Source organism: Lampris incognitus, chromosome 5, assembly GCF_029633865.1.
Source record: "Lampris incognitus isolate fLamInc1 chromosome 5, fLamInc1.hap2, whole genome shotgun sequence".
NCBI classification, from domain to species: domain Eukaryota; kingdom Metazoa; phylum Chordata; class Actinopteri; order Lampriformes; family Lampridae; genus Lampris; species Lampris incognitus.
Window position 1 is genome coordinate 19891508 of NC_079215.1, and position 21065 is coordinate 19912572.

Below are 21065 nucleotides of genomic sequence, written 5' to 3' on the forward strand. Positions count from 1 at the left end.
AACTTAGCTTTTTGTGACCAGGAACATGTGTGTGTGTGTGTGTGTGTGTGTGTGTGTGTGTGCGTGCGTGCGTGCGTGCGTGCGTGCGTGTGTGTGTGTGTGTGTGTGATGTCAATATGCCTCCAGCATTTTGTATGTTGTTGTTAGACTATCGTCCTCTTAGTATCAAGCTGCAGCATAGCCTTACATGCTTCCTTCCCCTCCCTCCCCCCCCTCTCTCTGTCTCGCTCTCTCTGTCTCCTGTGATCCCCTTTTCTCTCTTTCCCCTTCTCCCACTCCCTGTCTTTTTGCACTCATTCTTTTTCTACAGTTCTCCCCCTCATGTCCTCCATCAACTTTTCTACCGCATGTCCCTCTTTCTGTCTCCACAGTGAGAAGAGGCAACAAGTCTCCATGCCTGCCAGCTTCACAACAAGCGCACATTTACTTGTGTTAACGTGGGGTAGAGGAAGGGAGAGGGGCATCATACAGCGTGGGTTATATTTAGCATGGAATCGGGCTGTGTGCGTGTGTGTTTGTGTGTGTGTGTGTGCTGGTGTAAGTAATTATCACCACAGGGACTCGCTCCCATATCATGTGACTCTGCTGTTACACACTCTTAAACCGAATGCTTTAATTAAGGGGAGCTTCTTGTTCTCTCTCTCTCTCTCTCTCTCTCTCTCTCTCTCTGTCTCTCTCTCTCTCTCTCTCTCTCTCTCTCTCTCTCTCTCTCTCTCTCTCTCTCTCTCTCTCTCTCTCTCTCTCTCATCTCATATTGTCATTCTCTCTCTCTGTCTCTTTCCATCACATCTGAGCTCATTACCTCATCCTCTCACTCTCTCACTCCAATGCAGTATAATTTGTTCAGACTCCACAATCAGTGGAGAGGATTGCTGGAAGGGTATTTGATGGGGAGGGGATTACATAAAGTCAGAGACAGAGAGAGAGAGAGAGAGAGAGAGAGAGAGAGAGAGAGAGAGAGAGAGAGAGAGAGAGAGAGAGAGAGAGAGAGAGAGAGAGAGAGAGAGAGAGAGAGAGAGAGAGGAGCAGAGAAAAGGCAAAAGATGTAAGGACATAAGGGAGGACTTGGGGAACAATAGGAAGAAGAGGTCAGAAAAGAGGATAGGAGATAGGAAGGAAGAGAGGAGACAGACAGGAGAGGAGAGGAGAGGAAGATGAAGTGAGGACAGAAGAGAAGAAGGAAGGGGGTTGAGATGAAAAATGAGAAAACGAGCGAAAGAGATGAGCAAGGTGCAGGAAGCGAGAGGGAACAGGAGATTGGAAAAAAGAGAGGATTGAAGGGAGGCACAGAGAGGGATGAAGAGGTGGGAGGAGGAAAAGGAGAAGAGAAAAGACAGAGATAAGGGGATGTAAAAGCCTAGAGAGGAAGAGAGGGGAGAAAATGTGAAGCGATGTGGGCAGAAGAAAGGAGGAGTGATGAGGGGAGGGGAGGTTTATTTTTAGTGCTTTCAGCAGGTCGTTTGACCGTAAAGACGGACAGTGCGGCTCTAACTCCGGATTAGAGGCACCCACTGTCTCACACACACACACACACACACACACACACACACACACACACACACACACACACACACACACACACACACAAATACACACAAACACTCAGACCCAAACCACAACACAGACTTATTAACACACACACATACACACACGCCCATAAAAACACACACGCACAAACACACAAACCCATAAAGGCACAAAAAACTAAAACACACACACACACACACACACACACACACACACACACACACCTTACAGACATTCTCAGGATTTTCATGAATGTAGATGCATAGAGTAGAAAAAGTGAATTGATTTACTACACTTTATAACCAGCCGATAGACGACTGTCATATGACACAACATGTAAGTCGTTCTTGCCAGCCAGCGTGTGTACTGATTATAACCTCACACCTCGGCAACCTGGTCATGATGTTTAAAACATGTCCACATCATTATTCATTAACATGTGACCTTGTCATCACCTAACTTCTGCTTACTTACTCTGATAACATTTAAATCAGCGTGTGTGTGTGTGTGTGTGGTTTGGTTGTGTTCAAGTATAAGAATGCATGTATGAATTTGTGTTAGAGATTGCAAAGGTGCTCAAGGTGCCTTTATGCTCACACACTCATGCGCGCGCGTGTGTGTGTGTGTGTGTGTGCTCTCTCGTACCTCTCTCTCTCAGGTTGCGGAAAAGTTTAGATGTCCCTCTCCAGACCGGTGGAGTGTCAGAGAGAATCTTCTCCAACTCCTAGAACACACAGACAAGCGCGCGCGCACACACACACACACACATCATCATCATCATCATCATCATCGGCGGTCAGTCAGGGTCCAGTATGACCGTCCTCCCTCTGGGTCCTCGGGTGGGTGTAAAGGCTGATCCTGATGCACCTGCAGCCACCACACAGTCCTTGGCAGGGGGGGCCAGAGTCCAATGGCATGGAGAACCAAGACGATTGGGGACCACCCTCTCTTGCAGCCTTCATCCGCCTTCACTGCCGTTGTGACCTGGAGACATCTTCTGCCAGTTCCGCTGTTGAGGTCTCTGCTGGACCACGCTTCTTCTGGAACCTCCCCCTTGACCTGTCCGCCTTGGGTGACCCTACCAGGAGCCAAGCTCTGGACGGCATAGCTGTTGGGATCATTGGTACACACAAGCTTCTCCACCATGGCAAGGTGGCAATCCAGGAGACACACACATACACGTACACAAAACTCATATGCATGCACAGACAGAAATGCTGAGGTGGGACACCTGATGTAGTACACCATGAGGACAGTTAGCTCTCACCTTCAGTCCTCAGCGACATATAGGCCGGAAAAAAGGGAGAATGAACAAAAAACATAAACGATAAAAAGGTGGGCTCAATAGATCAAGAGAGACAGAGAGAGAGAGAGCGAGAGAGAGCGAGAGCGAGATTTTAAGAAACTCAGAGACAGCTAGAGAGGAAAAGGGAAGATGGACAGTCCAACAGACAGAAAACACAGAAGACATCCAACACACACTTGCCCTTTAAAATGCAAGCACAATTTCAGATTTTTCATCCTGCAAATTGTCCACTATCAAGAGAAATATAAACATCCTGCCGTGTGAAATCTGTCTCTTGAAGTGGTCCCGAATCCGCTGAAGGTTATTTCTTCAGCTACGTACGGGCGTGCAGCAGTAACAGATTCCAACATGTTATCTGCTGAGTGTATCAACACACTTTGAGCTGCACTTCATGTATGAAAGATGGTACATATAGAAAGTTTACTCATATTATCATCAGTACCAGTTTTTTTTACTTTATAAATATTTTCAGGATCACTTAAGTTGCAAAATTACTCAATTTAAACAATCCTTCGTGGTACAAGTGTGTGCAAAGCAAAAAAAAAAAGGGGGGGGCAGGCAAAGGTGAGAGAAGAAGGGGGAGAAAAGAATAAAGTAAAGATGGAAAGAGGCACATGCTCTGTTTCCCACCTGTTTGGTCAGGGACCTCCAGGGCCTCTTGTCTGAGCGAGGGACCGACACAAAGGAGAGATGGGGAGGAGGGAAAAATAAGAGCAGAGTTTGGGTGGGCCTGGTTAGATAACATCTGTATGATCTAGAAATGGGTCTTAATGTGCAGGGCACAGCACACACACACACATGCACGCATACAGACACATACACACAACCATATATGAGTGCGCGCGCACACACACACACACACACTCCCTGGCAAACATGGACATACACGGACACACAAACACAGCATAGAAGTGTATATACACTCTCATCATCCCAGGCCCATTTGTACTGTGTAGTGCCCCGTGCTGGTCTTTGTAGTAGGTGGGGTGTCTCCATAAAAGCACACAGTACTTTTGTTCTGTTTTATACAACGGAGCTCATCTAATTCAACTTCAAAGGGGGCATTAGAGGATGCTGGGTGCTGAGAGGGGATGTGTGGCTGTATCATATGTCAGTGAGTCAGTGCAGATGTAAACACACACACACACACACACACACACACACACATGTGCACACACAGACATGTGCATGCATACACACACACATGCACCAACAGGTGCACGCTTTGCACACAACGCATTCGGATGGCAACTGACATGTACAGTAAAATGTTTAAGCGTGTATGCATGTGAAAGTGTGTTTGACTGTAAATCTTAATTTCTAAGGCCAGTTTTGCCCGTCGTCACAGGGGCAAATGTAATGTTAGCGTCAGATTTTTGGTTAGGCATTTACTGGATAGGGTGAGTCAATGGAATTTCCTCACTTCTCTGTGTGTGTGCGTGTGTGTGTGTGTGTGTGTGTGTGTGTGTGTGTGTGTGTGTGTGTTTGTCTATGTGTCTATGTCTGACTAACATTAACTGCAGACTAAACAAATGCTGTAAAGCCATCTGCTTTAAGGCCGGCCGTCCAAGACTATCTGTTACTACTGACAGCAGGTTGACAGAAACAGCCTCACTGTGTTCGAACGCAGCATTTTCAAGCGCTCCATAGGTCAGCCAATAAGATAAAGCAACCCTGTAAAACTAGTTTACTCTGTAGCTTGGAAAGGTGATGGCGGTAGGCTGCAGCATCCAAGTCCGGACAAACATCAGACCCTTGCAACTCAAACTCGGGGATTCTTTGCAAGTCGAGTTTTGCCATTTCATGTAAAAAGTAGGTTGTTTTCTTAACTTAAATAGGGCTAAAATAGTGGGATGTAAGTGATTCCAGATACAACAGTGTTTCAGTCCAATCTAAAAGTCAGAGGTGGAAAGAGTACTGAAAATTGCTACTTAAGTAAAAGTACTGCTGCTTTAGTAATAACTTACTTGAGGTTTAAGTAAAAGTATTGATTAAGAAAATTACTCACTTAAGAGTAAATGAGTTTCTTACTGAAAAAGTACTTGAGAAACTACTTTGTGAGTAACTTGTTCTTTTCATGTCGACAAACAAACAATACTGAATATATGGAATATGGACACATGGAAATGTCACTGGAAACAACCCAGACAAATATACACACAAGCTAAATCTATTTTGGCAATCTTTGGTGAAAACACACAGTATCGGCAACACTTAATCAAGCAAATTCTTCATTTAGCCATTTTGGTTTTACAGTGCAATTGTTATTGAAATAAGAATAGTGAAATAGAATACCTTATTATAAATCAATTCAAAGTAAAAGTACTATGGTTTTGTTATCCTCAAACTGGCACTATTGTAGGGAACAATCCACTCAAGTACTGTAATCAGTGGTTGTAATTAGTTACTTTCCATCTCTGGTAAAAATGCATAGGGGTGTAGGACCTTTTACTATGTTCAATGTGAATATTGACGCTTCTGGCTTTTGAGAATTGCTCTGTTGTGCATTTCTAGATTGGCTGAGGTGGATTTTGATCAACTTCAAGAATTTGCTAGCAATTGTTAGCTTAGCATAAGCTATATTTGCTTCTGATGTCTATCGGTGGCACATGTACAACACTGCTTGTGATCGATGCAACATCTGCAACATGGTTTTTAGCAAAATAACATATGTCATTTCTACCTCATATTACTCAATAAATGTTAAATAATGTGCAAAAAAGTCTAAAAGCCTTATTCATTTACACCATAGGCAGGGAAAAAAAAGGATCCAGATATAGTCTGAGAGCCCCGAGATTACAACGATGCTTTAGAGGCCTACTATATGAAGATGGATCTCAAAAAATGTCTGCTTAAGAGCTGTTTCACATAACAACCACAGTTTCATGTTCACATATTTTGTGCCAAAATCGGGGCAGGTAGTTGTTTTAAAAAGAAGACATTTCTGACCTGGCAGCAGCATAATAATAATAATACCTACTCCTGGGCTCGCTCATGGTGACGGACTCGATGAAGTTCTGCGGGGTCATGTACAGCTGTCCCTCATACTCCACAGAGCTGAACATACGGAAGCGGTGCTCATGGGACGACATGTAGACTTCACCTTCCTCAAAGTCACAGGGTCGTGCCTGCAGACATATAACCACATCATAACCACTGGTATTATGGGCGAGATTTTTAAGAAGCTGGACTCAAAGTGTGATTATATTCCCCAGACGTGACAAATGAATGTCTTGTTAAAGAGTAAGTGAAGAGAGTGCAGGCAGGGTGGAGTGGGTGGAGAAGAGTGTCAGGAGTGATTTGTGACAGAAGGGTACCAGAAAGAGTTAAAGGGAAGGTTTACGAGATGGTTGTGAGACCAGCTATGTTATATGGTTTGGAGACAGTGGCACTGACCAAAAGACAGGAGGTGGAGTAGCAGGTGGCAGAGTTGAAGATGCTAAGATTTTCACTAGGAGTGACGAAGGACAGGATTAGGAACAAGTATATTACAGGGACAGCTTACTCACATTGAGTAATTGGAGACAGGATAAAAACAAGTAAAAATACCTCTGACAATTGAACTAAGAGCTAATTACATTAACCAATGGTTATTACATTACGTGGGGTTGCAACTTTTTGACTTAATGATGTAATACTGTAACAGATAATGTAATAACATGCAAAATTACTGTCTATACGTTTGATGTCATATCTGATGAATGCCCTGTGGCATGCTTGTTGTGGCCAAAAGTGATCCACTGCATCAAAAATTTTGAATCTGGTTCACGACACTTTGATATGTCACATCCTCATCTTCTACCATAGAAGTTATTCATTTCACTAACTGCCAGTTATAGTTGTTGTAGAACACCACATCCCAGCTGAGTTTATCGTACAGTCACATACTTGGCACCAATCATGTCATCTGTGTATTTTTTCAAGATGTTTTTTTTTGGGCCATCTGTGAAAACAAAAACATATCAAATAATATATGGGCAGCACGGTGGCACAGTGGTTAGCGCTGTCGCCTCACAGCAAGAAGGTCCTGGGTTCAAACCCCAGGGTTGTCCAACCTTGGGGGTCATCCAAGGTCGTGCTCTGTGTGGAGTTTGCATGTTCTCCCCGTGTCTGGAGTGGGTTTTCTCCGGGTGCTCCGGTTTCCCCCCGCCATCAAAAAGACATGCATGTTAGGAATAATACTCCTTTCTGTGTCCTTGACCGAGGCATGGCAAGACGAACTGGAGTTGGTCCCCGGGTGCTGCACGGCGGTTGCCCACTGCTCCTCAGCTACACAGCTAGGATGGGTTACATGCAGAGCATAATTTCCATACAGGGATCAATAAAGTATCCCCAAAAAATAAAAACATTGACATTTCCAAACCTTTAAACGCATTAGTGATCAGAAACAGCAGCGATCGAGGACACAACAAAGGCCTTAATTGAGCCCATGTCAAAGGATCAGATAATATAAGTTCTTATTCTTCTTATGTTTTTAGCAAAAATACATATGATTACATGTAATTGGGATTACCAAATCAGATTACAAAAATATGTAACTATAATTAGCCCAGATTACATTTGAAAAAATGTAACCACACAAAGCCAAATTTCAGTGCCACCGTCTCCAAACCATACAACACAGCTGGTCTCACGGCCATCTTATAAACCTTCCCTTTAAGTCTTGCTTGTACCCTTCTGTCACAAATCACTCCTGACACTCTTCTCCAACCACTCCACCCTGCCTGCACTCTCTTCTTCACCTCTCTTCCACACTCCCCGTTACTTTGAACAGTTGACACCAAAGTATTTAAACTCATCCACCTTCGTCACCTCTACTCCTTGCATCCTCACCATTCCACTGTCCTCCCTCTCATTCATGCATATGTATTCCATCTTGCTCCTACTGGATTTCATTCCTCTTCTCTCCAGTGCATACCTCCACCTCTCCAGACTCTCCTCAGCCTGCTCCCTACTCTCACTACAGATCACAATGCCATCCGTGAACTCTAAAAACCTGCAGGAACCAGAAAAATCCCCCTCACCGGCTCACCCTCCTATTAGTCCCCCATAGAAACTGTGGTCAAAGAAAAAGGCAAGGAAGATAGAATGGAGAAAAAAAAGGGGGGGGGGGACAGACAGCTTTGTAAGAATAAGAATAAGAATACACTAGCCATTAGTGTTCTTATACCATGGTCAGAGAGAATACCAATCTCTTATTGGCTGAATGGTGTGCGTTAAAACCATTTTATGTACACGTAGTTTGGCTCAAGTTTAAATCACTGGCTGTGTCAGAAATCACATACTTGCACACTAGTACTCCAAATTAGTATGTGAGCCTTTTTAGCATATTCAAAACCATAGCATGCATCAAATAGTACAAGAAAAATACACGGATGTCCTCTTACACACAGGGAAACCTCGGAGTATGCTAACACCGGACACTACTTTGGCATGAATATCCCACAGTGCATTGCGATACTTCACGACAACGACCAAGAGTGGCAAAGGCTGATACAAAACCCAACCAGCAGAATGGCCAGACGGTTTAAATTTAAGTGTTGCTTTTCACTATGCTAAGCAGAAAGTGGTTAAAATCATTATTTATTTTATACTAAGAAAAAAAGAAAGAATGAAAGAAAAAGCTACGGGTCACCACACCAGCAGAACTTGGTGTGCAGCATGTCGTCACTAACCTGGAAAGCGCTGAAAGGAAGTTGCGTAGCTCTGTGATGAAGTAGCATGCCCTTGTACTAACATACCAATAGCACGCTGGAAGACAGTACACATAGTAGTATGTAGTAAAGAGTACGTGATGTCGGACACGACAAATCTTCTGAAGTCATGCACTGGCCGCAAAGTTGCCGTGTAACCATAGCAACATACTAAATTAGCGGCAAGCCAAGTAGGCTAAATATTCAATGCTTTAGCTTAACAGCTAACTTTTGCTTCATGACCATTTTAATTCCGAGTCCAAAATTACCACAAAAAAACAAGTGAATGCTTTCATTTCAATTCCTTGATGAGTGATGGTATAAATGGGATAAGTATGGATTATCCCTTATTTCACACCAAAATCACCCAGCTGCTATAAAAGGGGTAAAGACTGCACAACCCAAACGAAGACTGTTTAAATCCACAGCTATGAAACACTGCCTCGGGCTCCTGATAATCACGCTCCAAACCCACTTTAACCAAACATTATCCCAGTTTTGAATTTCAAGACTGTTGAAGTATGACGGATTTGAAAGAATTTTCAGCCATCCTTTTTTTTCTTCTTCTTTTAGCGACTAGGTACAACCTTCCCAGACCTGACGAGTAAGGAGGGAACCCTGATCTTGCAGACAGCCGAGTCTGAAATGTACGAGCGTCCCTGCTGCCTTTGAGCCACCATAATGAGGGGATCCATCTATTCCTGGCATCGCCTCTCTCCATTTAGTCCTCTGTAATAGAGTCAGCACGTCTGGCACAGTACAATAAATCGAGTGGGTGAGGGGGAGACACACACACACACACACACACACACACACACACACACACACACGCACACACACACACACACGCACGCACGCACGCACGCGCGCGCGCACACACACACACACACACACACACACACACACACACACACATAGTACTTTCTACTTGATTAGCATCCATCTCGCGCCATCCGTCTATCTCCGAGCCTCACCGCCTTTATCTTGAATAGCTGCGGGAACGTAGCACGGGTGCGACAGCAGACTGCGCTGCATAAAGCTGGGACATCATCATGGGAGGTTTCCAAATTTAAACCAGCTTGGCTGTAGCACTTCGGAGCGCCGCGGATCCCGCTCAGCCCCGGCTAACGTGCCAATTAGCATACCGATTCATTCATGGAGCTTTGATGCTGGCTCTCAGCGACGGGGCTCCACGAGGGCATGAAACGCGGCGGATGGGATGGCTCGGCAGGAATGCGTGGGAATCAGCTGGGAGAGGAGGGACGCCTTCGGCTCGGTCTCCGGATAATGAGTGAAGTTCGTGGAGATGAAACGTTTCTGGCGTTACAGCGGGTTGCGTGCTGCGCCGCAGCAAGTGTATAAAGGGTATCTTGCACGATCACCGTATTGCTGCTTTAATCACGCGCAATATATTAAACTGGGAATAATTTGAAGCCAATACAATGCTGTATACAACAAGGCATAAAGGTTGACACTTTTTATATAGTACATCTTAATAATACACTACAAGTGTATCTAGAATGAAATATAAACATGTTTATGGTGTGTTATGAAACTAGCTATAAGAGCCTTTAGAAAGAAAAAAAAGAAAGCCACTTTATTTTTTCATTGTACAGGTTACAACAACATACATCCTCTGCATTTAAGCCATCCTATTGTATTGGAGCAGAGGGCAGCTGCAGCACTCGGGGACCGACTCCAGTTCTTCTTTCCATTGCCTTGCTCAGGGGCACAGACAGGAGTATTAACCCAAACAAGCCTGTCTTTTTGATGGTGGGAGGAAACCGGAGCACCCGGAGGAAACCCACGCCGACACGGGGAGAACATGCAAACTCCACACAGAAAGGACCTGGGGTTCGAACCCGGGACCTTCTTGCTGTGAGGCAACAGTACTAACCGCTGGGCCACTGTGCTGCTGTGATTTGTAATTGTTATAAATCGTTATAATATTTCATAAATATTTTATTATAATGACTTATAGAGTGTGTCTATAATGCTCTATATCACCCACTGTTTGAAAACTGCTTTATAATAAACCTGGGGCTTATAGGACATTATGAGTCTATGGTTTTAGAGCTTTATGAACCACATTTCATACATTATGAATAACTGGTTCACTTTATCATACTACTAATAACTTTTTTTTAACTTAAAGTGGACACAAATTGGTTCATAAAACTTTCTAATACACAAATATCTCACTTCACTTAAAGTGAGACTTAAACTGCATTATATGCTGGAGCTATATAGTCTAGTAAATAGTCTTCTTGGTGGTGGGAAAAAATCAAACAAGATTTAAGTCAAGGTAAGTTTATATGCATATCCCATTTATTTAAATAGCTCTAGTGAGTGAAAAATCTAAATTTAGTTGAGTGGTAGAAAGAGTCTAAACCAATTAACGTTACAATTACTCAAGCAAGAGAGAAATGATAAAGTTACAATTCATTATTTTCAAAAAGGAAAAATTAAAATGACACAAAACCTTCAAAGAGACTTTGTAATTATTTATGCCCATACTGTAATGTGATGCAGACGTTTCAATGTATAGCGCTTTATGTCCTTTGACTCAAAAAGCACAGTAGAATTGCAGCCATTTCATTTCATTCATTCCATCAAAAAAGATGAGGCTAGTTTGAAATTGCCTGGATGTGAGCTTTTCTTTTCAAAGCACCCTGCAAGTCTGCTCGGGTCATAAATGGCAGAAAGGCCAGAGTCCCCACCTGTTTATTCTACAGTCCTACTTTGACAGTCAGCACCAACATCACCTCACTGCTGCCTGGCACCATGGATCCACTACAGTTTGCCTACAGGGCCAACAGATCAACTGATGATGCCCTCTCCCACCCACAGCAGAGGAACACATACGCGAGGATGCTGTTCATCAACTACACTTTAGTATCCAGCACCATTGTTCCCACTAAGTTTTTCACCAAACTCAAAGACGTAGGAATCAACAACACCCTGTACAGCTGGATCCTGGACTTGCTGATGGGCAGACTACCGGTCAGGGGCGAAAATCTGATATCCATTTTGGAGGGGACCATTACATGACATTTTCTTAAGAGCAATCCCTGAGGGGGACAGCAAAAGTAGTGCTGTAACTCTGCTAACGTGTACTCAGCCTGCCAGCTAAGGAGCACTACACTGCATTGCCAGCTTCTCTCACTGACTCGAATTCAAACAGCTGCCAACACTGCTTGACGTTACTTACTGTGGCTAGCTAGCAGACTTAAGCTAACCGCTAGCTAACATGAAGAGTGAAAATGAAGACTGGGGACGATTATAAATGTGTTTTATTGTACTGAGTGGTTGAAGTAAAGAAATGTCTCTTATATCCTTTGTTTGAACCGGTGTTAATTTTGTCAGCTATTCTTTTTATTTAGTCTTAGTCCTGTGTCAAATGTCCTTGTTAGTTTTTATTATATTTAGTCAACCTCATTCCGTTTTTGTTAAGTCAACTTTTAGTTGACTAAAAGTCTGGGCATTTTAATATGCTCTTAGTCAAAGAAAAACGTAACTCTTTTAGTATAGTTTTGGTCAATGAAAACTGTTGACATTTTAGTCTTTTTTTCTTTAGCCATTAGATTATAATGAACATTTCAGTCAATCCAGTCTCGCCAAAACCAATCATTTTGTCATTTTAGTCAAACTTGTTTCACAAAAGATTTTATCTTATCATTATCTGATCTGCTGCTACTACTTTCGGCTGCTCCCGTTAGGGGTCGCCACAGCGGATCATCCGTTTCCATTTCTACCTGTCCTCTGCATCCTCCTCTGTCACACCAGCCACCTGCATGTCCTCCCTCACTACTAACATAAACCTCCTCTTTGGCCTTCCTCTTTTCCTCTTCCCTGGTAGCTGCATATTCAGCATCCTTCTCCCAATATACCCAGCATCTCTCCTCCACACATGTCCAAGCCATCTCAATCTTGCCTCTCTTGCTCTGTCTGCAAACCGTCCAACCTGAGCAGCCCCTCTATTGTTCCTAACCCTGCCCTTCTTCATCACTCCCAGTGAAAATCTTAGCATCTTCAACTCTGCCACCTCCAGCTCTGCCTCCTGTCTTTTCATCAGTGCCACTGTCTTCCAACCATATAACATAGCTGGTCTCACAACCATCTTGCAAACCTTCCCTTTAACTCTTGCTGGTACCCTTCTGTCACAAATCACTCCTGACACTCTTCTCCACCCACTCCACCCTGCCTGCATTCTTCACCTCTCTTCTGCACTCCCCGTTACGTTGGACAGCTGATCCCAAGTATTAAAACTCCTACGCCTTCATCACCTCTACTCTTTGCATCCTCACCATTCCACTGTCCTCCCTCTCATTCATGCATAGGTATTCTGTCTTGCTCCTACTGACTTTCGTTCCTCTTCTCTCCAGTGCATACCTCCACCTCTCCAGGCTCTCCTCAACCTGCACCCTACTCTCACTACAGATCACAATGTCATCCACAAACATCATAGTCCATGGAGACTCCTGCCTGATCTCGTCCGTCAACCTGTCCATCACCATTGCAAACCATAAAAGGCTCAGAGCTGATCCTTGATGCACCTCCACCTTGAACCCATCTGTCATTCCAACCGCACACCTCATCATTGTCACACACTACATTCTAGTGTCATTTTTTTCGTCAACAATATTGCATGTTAATGTAGTCACAGTTAATGTTTAATAACGTCTGTGCTGCTCGTCGTCGTGTCGTCTCTTGGCTACATTGAAAACGTAACGTATGCGGCTGCAGCAGCACTACGCTTCCACTATAATCAATGAGGCTGACTACATCAGGTGCGAGTGAAGCGCGTAAGTGGCGCATATACGCCGCGGAGATACAAACGTAAAAATAGGCCAGTTTTATATTTCTATTTTTTACGCGAAGTGTGCGCAGCCCTTTTACACAGAAATGGGTCATAAAGTATCTATATGCATTTTTTTAAACCAAACTACTGCTATACAGGAAACGACTCTAGCTCACTGGCAGTTTGGTTTTGAGAGTCTCTATTATTAGTTATTGTTTCCTGTCACCTGCGTCCTTTGGTAATAGCTGATGAGAGAGATTGAAATGACAGGGAAATGACAAAAGTAAATAAAAAAATAGAAATAAAAGATGAGCGATCGGAGCTTACTGACCTAACGTTAGCTCCCTGGCAACTCTGAAAGTTCACCGTCTAATTTTGCCTGTGAAGCACACAACCCTACACCGCAGGTGTGCTGCAGGTGTAGCCAGTAAAAAGATACATCCGCTCCAAGATCAGTCGCATACGATACACGTCCAGTGTAGCCCCTTAGTAATGGGGGAAAAAAAGGTCGTTGACAAATGACCTTTAACACTAGTTTGAACTACTTACTGGAGGTTAGCCACCAGCGACTGTAAGATTCCCACACACGTACTGTACTTGCATCATGTGCCACTGCTGAGGGCTGGGGGGGGGGGGTAGAAGGCAGGGGGTCGTAATCTTTTGAAACTTAAAAATGCGCTATTAAGTGTGTAATCAGCACAATGCTTTCACTGCGTATTATCAATATTATTGAAATTACATAGTTGTGTTTACAGTGATATTATCGGAGGGACTAATCATGTTTTTCCCAGGATGAGGGAGGATCATGCCCCCCCCCCCGTCCCCCCTGGGATTTCCGCCTATGCACAGGTAGTGAGGATGGCCCCCACCACCTCCTCCACATTGAATCTCAGCACTGGTGCCCCCCAGGGCTGTGTACTTAGTCCCCTCCTGTACATGCGTGACTGCATGGGCACAAACAACTCCAACACCATTATTAAGTTTGCTGATGACACCCCCGTCATTGGTCTGATCACAGACAATGATGAGACAGCGATGAGGTGATACAGCGATGAGGTGAGATGAGGTGATGAGTGATGAGGTGAGACGGCGCTGAGGTGATGAGGTACAAGGATGAGCTGAGAGCTCTGCCAACATGGTGCGAGGACAACAACCTACATTAATTGTGAAGTGCTTTGAGTGTTTGTTGCAGCTTGAAAAGCGCTATATAAAATGCAACTTGATTGATTGATTGATTGATTGACTGATAGATTGATTGATCTCAACGTCAGCACAACTAAGGAGCTGATAGTGGACTACAGGAAACTGCAGGGGGGGAAGACACACCCCCATTCACATCAGCGGGACAGCAGTGGAGAGAGTCAGCAGCTTCGGGTTCCTCTGGGCGAACATCAGCGAGGCCCTGACCTGGTCACACCACACCAGCATTGTCGTCAAGGCAGCGAGCCAACGGCTCTTAGGAAGTTTGGCATGGATCTTGCAACGTCTACAGATGCACCATTGAGAGTATCCCGACTGGCTGCATCACTGCCTGGTATGGCACCGCCCTTGACCACAAGACTCTATAGAGGGTGGTGAAAACAGCGCAACACATCACCAGGACTGAGCTACCAGCCATGTCGGCCCTCTACACCCAGAGGTGCAAGAAGGAAGCCCAGCGGATAGTTGGGGATGGCAGCCACCCCAGCCACAAACTGTTCACTCTGTTAGCATAGGGCAAACCGTACTGGAGCATCCAGGCCTGACCCAACAGTCTTAAGGACAGCTTTCACCTACAAGTCATAAGACTCTTGAACACATAGGCTCTGGACACTTGAGTGCACACGCACACACACACACACACACACACCTCACTCGTATGCACCCCCCCTCTCTCCTCTCTCTCTCCAGCAGAATGCACACGCATGACTTTATTCTGCACTGTTCCCTTTCTGCCATACCACTACTGCAGCACAGACACATTTAACATGTTTACTGCAACTACATACCTCTGTGCATACTGTTACATTGCCATGTAAACTGTTAAATTTCACATCTAATGTGTCTCTTTAGTTTAAATTTAAATCTATTCTACTCCGGCCTGTATACACCGTGTTTAGCTTAATTTCTTAGTCTATTTTTAGTTATTTTAGCTTTAGTTTTTAATTTCTCGTGCTGGGTTATACATACTGTAATTCTATATTTTCTTTTGCTGTTAATTTTTTGTTTCAACTTAATCTTTTTATTTCATATTCTTTAGTTTTTTTAAGGTTGAACTGACGCCTAAGCATTTCCTTACCCGTAAGGCCTGCCACGCTGGGTCGTTGTGTGTTTGTCAGATAAAACAACTTGAGACTTGAGACTGTTTGCTGTTGTGTAGTTAACTGGAGGGGAATACTGGGTTGAGAAAATCTGAATAATATGCATTTTTGAGATTTTGCTTTACTGACCGGCAGCAATGTGTTACGGCTGACAGTTTACACACGCAGTGTACAGTTGGCCTTGTCTTTGGGGGAAAGCCGCGCATCACACTATCTGCCACAGTTGCTTTTTTCCTTTTTACTCTCCTTCCTCTCTCGTAAGGCGGTTTTGGTCTGAATGCTTTATGATTGGTATGTTTGCAAAATGCCACTAAACAGCTTCTGTCTCATCCTGCCCATCACACACATTATACCCAACCTGGAGACCCTAACAATGGAAATTAACATTTTTCAGAAATAATTAAACTGAAAATGAAGCCAGCTTTTGGATGATGTGGGCCACGGCAGATTGTATTCCTAGTCTAATTATATGTACCCATATTTAAATCAATAGACAATATTTGCTTAAATAAACATTTAGGAAATAAAATTCTACATAATGACAATAATGTGAATATTATGACTATGAATAATAAAGATTACCAACTGACACTTTTTGTAGGGCACTTTATAAATTGGGGCCCTTGAAATCATAATCCTGAACACCTGACACTCCCAAATCCTCAGGTTCGATTCCTGGACAAGGTGAAGACTACTGTAGTTTACTCTTGGTTTTGACTGAGACGGGCTGCATTGCATGACAGAGCATTTCTTGCTTACATTGTGTATTAGTGTATTACATGATTTCATATATTTTATAGTACACTATGGGCATCGCTACTGGACATTGAGGTTCATGCCATTTCTTCTGAATCTAACCTGTGCACTTTTAAAATGACTGAGGATGAACAAATCCAGGAATTTCAGTGACTGAGTGAATGAGTGAGGAAGGGAGTGAGAGAGCAAACAAGTTAGGGAGCGAGCGAGAGGGCAAACAAGTTAGTGAGTGAGTGAGTGAGGTGAGGGAGTGAGGAAGGTAGAGAGAAGGCAAGCAAGTTAGGGGGTGAGTGAGTGAGTGAGTGAGTGAGCGAGTAAGTGAGTGAATGAGTGAGTGAGTGACCGAGTGAGGGAGGGAGGGAGTGAATGAGTGAGGGAGGGAGGGAGTGAGCAATTAAGGGAGGGAGGGAGTGAGAGCAAGCAAGTGAGTGAGTTAATGAGGGAGTGAGTGAGCAAGTGAGTGATGGAGGGAGTGAGCAAGGGAGGGAGGGTGTGAGTGAGGAAGGCAGTGAGAGCAAGCAAGTTAGTGACTGAGTGAGCTAGTGACTGAGTGAGCGAGCGAGCAAGCAAGTGAATATTGAGGGAGTGAATGAGTGAGTTAGGGAGCCAGTGAGCGAGGGTGGGAGTGACTGAATGAGTGTGTAAGTGACAAATTTGGAGTACTCTGACTCTTTGCACAAAACCTACTTTGTCCAACACATGAAATAAGTTCATACAATATGTACAGGTGGATGATGTGTTACCACATTTTAGCATTTTATCAGTCAGCAATAATAATAATAATAACCATTAGTTGATGTTTAGAGGCCTGTTTTTGCCCCTAAAGGCCAGAGCACGGTGGTGTTGGTTGAAACATGTGAAGAATGCCAGAAATCACTTCAACATAAAATCCTGTAGCAAAACAGCTTTTCCACCTTTGAAACAGTGAACTGTTATTCCTACATAGCCTGTCTAAGATAGTTTTCTATCACAAAAATGAACACATAAGAAACAAAACACAAACTGGAGAACAACAGAGGCCTGTTTATTTAGGCCTTAAGTCAACGCTGAGAGAATTTCCCAACAGCAAACAGCCACAATACACAAAGTGAATCAATGACTGATTATTGGTCAACAACAGAAGTGTTGTGGTGTTTTACTCCGTTAGTTCTGCAAGTAGCAGTTTCAGTCTCGGGAAAAGGGGAAGGTTGTGTGACCTGTCCGGGGTCAAAACAGTTGTTATTTCTGGTAGTTTGGTGGACGTGTAAACGAAAACAAATAGCAAGGTCTGTTCATGTAGAAACTTGAAGTATCTTTAAATAAGAGTTTAATTTCACATCGACGAGAGATTTATCAGGCCCAGATCAGTGGTGTGTCAAGCTCCCGTCGCCCTCTTTTTGTGCCGTTACGTTTAAATCGCCAAAGAAATTTGAAATACGATGCAGTCCAATGACGGATGAATTCCTATGATCCTAGTGGGTTTGTCCCATTTTTTGTTTTTTTGTAAGAGAAATGACTTCACCGGAACCCGGCAGGCGTGCACGTGCAGACGGCCCCACTGTCATTTCAGCACCGCCGCGGACGGAGAGCGCCTTTCCTTCCTGCGTCTGCGCTCCTCATCTGTAGTGACCGCAGCCAAACAGTGAGTCCAGTGTTTCCACTCGGCTCAATGACACCATTTACCCATTCAGTAGAGGAGGGGAAAAAAATAGAGGCTCTATATATAAAACTGAGCCACAAAACAACAGGAGTACAGGGGTAGACGCGCACAAACCGGATCTCTGCGCGTCTAACTACAGAGGAAGGGAAGGGAATAATGGGGGGGGGGGCACCAACACTTAACGATTTTCCTCTTACCGCTTTTTTTTTCTGTTGTTCTTAAAGTGACGGGAGGCCCGGACGCAGTAAACACAGAGGAGGAGAAACCTACATTTCTCGGTGCACGTTGTGCCACCCAACCTCGCTACGTGGCACCGGAGCATTGAGACGTGCACCCAGTTTCTTGGCCTACCTTTTCCTTCGCCTCCACGGCGGGGAGAGGAGGAAACAAATCCCGTCCGCTGATGCTGGGCTTACTACTCCTCCTCTGCTTCTCCCCGCTTGTCAAGTCGCTGCTGTAGAGGTGATACGCCAAACCGGCACCTCCCGTCGCGAGACACATCCCGACCACCAGGCGCCTCCTGGCCGCGCGTCCTCCGCCCGTAGCTCCGCTGCTCCTCCACACCGGCCGGAGGTTCAGCCTGCCGGCCAGCGCCGTCACCCTGCGGAAGGCGGCCATAGCTTTTTGCTCCAACTGCTGCCTGCTTGCTTGGGGTGAGGAGGAGGAGGAGGAGGAGGCGGGGGGGGGGGGTAGCACTGATGTGGAGAATTAGCGAACGACCGTGTTCCCGCACTTCATCGCGAGATGTGCTCGCCGCCTACTCGCCTCCCCCCCCCCGGTTCCCGTTTTGTGTACAGCCGATGACAGAACGGGCGAGAGATGAGAGACCAAAGTCCGAAAAACTGTGTGGTATAAGATGTGACGCTTGACTCGGTTTTAGGGGGTCTAGTGAGCGATTAATATGAACGTCTGTCAATTATAAACACCACGTCAGGATCTGAGAAATTCGGGAGAGAAGTAGTTTGAATGCACTGACACACTAATCCCACTGCTATCAATCTAGATAGACAGACAGACAGACAGACAGACAGACAGACAGACAGACAGACAGACAGACAGACAGACAGATAGATAGATAGATAGATAGATAGATAGATAGATAGATAGATAGATAGATAGATAGATAGATAGATAGATAGATAGATAGATAGATAGGTAGGTAGATAGGTAGGTAGATAGGTAGGTAGATAGATAGAGTTGCCAACACTTGTTTTCATAGCCCATCGGGCTAAATGACTCTGTTAATATTCGTTTATATTCATGTCGAAAAATATGTTACAAAACTTCATTTCTTTTTAAATTGACCAAACAGTTTTGCAGATACAATGCAGCACGCGGACACGCCTGAACGTTTAAGCCACGAAAGCCCCTTTTGGCTACTCGCGGCGAGAGTTGAATTGCCCATACAGACTAACGTTCACCTTTAGTCTAATTTAACCGTAGTCAGCGGAGTCAGTCTACAGTGGAGACGTGACATCAAAGGAGGAAATATCAAAGATTAATCTTCCAGCTTGTAACGGGACTTTTCCTGACTACTTTGATGGCTGAAGTATAAAGGAGCCGCGCAGTCAGCTGCTCACGCATGAAGCCCGGTGCACCACTCTCCAGGGAGATCAAATGATCCCCATCACACCCTTTGTTACTCATCTACCCATCAGAAGGATGACTGATTTGCATATAGGCATACACAGAAGGCTCTCGATTAATTCCACTGTACACTGGCGTTCACCTTGTTTTATTTCTTATTTTCTCCTGCGCAGGGACGCACGTTCAAAAGTTTTTCGACCACCTAATGGCTCACCTGCCGTAACACCATGTCAAACACTTTTTGCAGGTTTTTTTTCTAATCTGAAGTTTTGAGGTCAAACGGCGCCCCGCTGCATAAACAATCTGCAGGCCACTCTCACTTTATGCCATTATGCAGGCATTTTATTAGGTTGTAATTTCTTATTCCTCGAAAGAGGAGGAATGCTATTTATGGCGTTAACTCTGAGCCTTGTATGTGGGCTTGGCAGGGAGGACGCGAGCCTGTTTCCCCTCCACACTCACAGACATACCGCGGAGCAGAAAACACTTGATATGATATTCCAACAACGTGTGACCGTGGAGACATCCACACCGAGAGGCTGGCCGGGGAGCTGTGGCTCCATAGCTGACGTCTCCCTCGGGACCATGATCGATATCCAATACATGATGAGCTGATCAGCCTCCAGGTGATTCCAATCGATCCTATTTTAGCGTTTTTTTTTTGAGAAATCATAAATACTAATGAACCATGGGAAATGAGGTTGGAGACGATGACGCATGCCTCTCGCTCTCTTTCACACACACACACACACACACACACACACACACACACACACACACACACACACACACACACACACACACACACACGCCGTCAACTCATTTATCAACGCTATTCCCAAGAGGTGGATCTGTGTGCGTGCATACGTGCAAGCGCATGCGCGCACACAGACATGCACAGCGTCACTGTGAGATGTGTGTGTGTGTGTGTGTGTGTGTGTGTGTGTGTGTGTGTGTGTTCAGATATGATTCCATTCAACCGCCTACCGCAGCCAGAATCACTAGCAAGTGACTAATCCCTATATAGTCTAAACACACAGTGTAAACTGTGGATAAATGCGTACTACCTGGTGGGAAGAGTTCAGGTATTTGTCACCGAGTGAGAAACAAAACACATGAGTAGAGTTACATTAAAACAAAATACCAAATGCAGGGAGAAATCGGTTCATCAACTGTGAATGGGAGATCCATCCATCCACCCATCCATCCATCCACTATCGGAACCGCCTATCCTGCTCTCAGGGTCGCTGGAGCCTATTCCAGCAGTCATTGGGCGGCAAGTGGGGAGACACCCTGGACAGGCCGCCAGGGCCGGCCGGCCGGCGACACACACACACACACACACACACACACACACACACACACACACACACACACACACACACACACACACACACACACACACACACACACACACACACACACACACATTCATACCTAGGGACAATTTAGTATG

General features: G+C 44.7%; 1 protein-coding gene across 2 annotated transcripts in view; it reads right to left on the reverse strand.

Moving 5' to 3' along the window:
* The window catches only part of LOC130112437 (calcium uptake protein 3, mitochondrial-like), a 54111-nt gene extending 35442 nt beyond the window's left edge, over positions 1 to 18669 (reverse strand). For both annotated transcript variants that reach the window (XM_056279779.1, XM_056279780.1), the window contains exons 1-4: positions 18374 to 18669; positions 5814 to 5961; positions 3464 to 3495; positions 2173 to 2251 (exon numbers count right to left, since the gene is read on the reverse strand). In XM_056279779.1, the coding sequence (XP_056135754.1) occupies positions 2173 to 2251; positions 3464 to 3495; positions 5814 to 5961; positions 18374 to 18640 (526 nt within the window). In that variant the 5' untranslated portion in view covers positions 18641 to 18669. The remainder of the gene's footprint in view (positions 1 to 2172; positions 2252 to 3463; positions 3496 to 5813; positions 5962 to 18373) is intronic.
* Positions 18670 to 21065: the final 2396 nt, after the last annotated feature.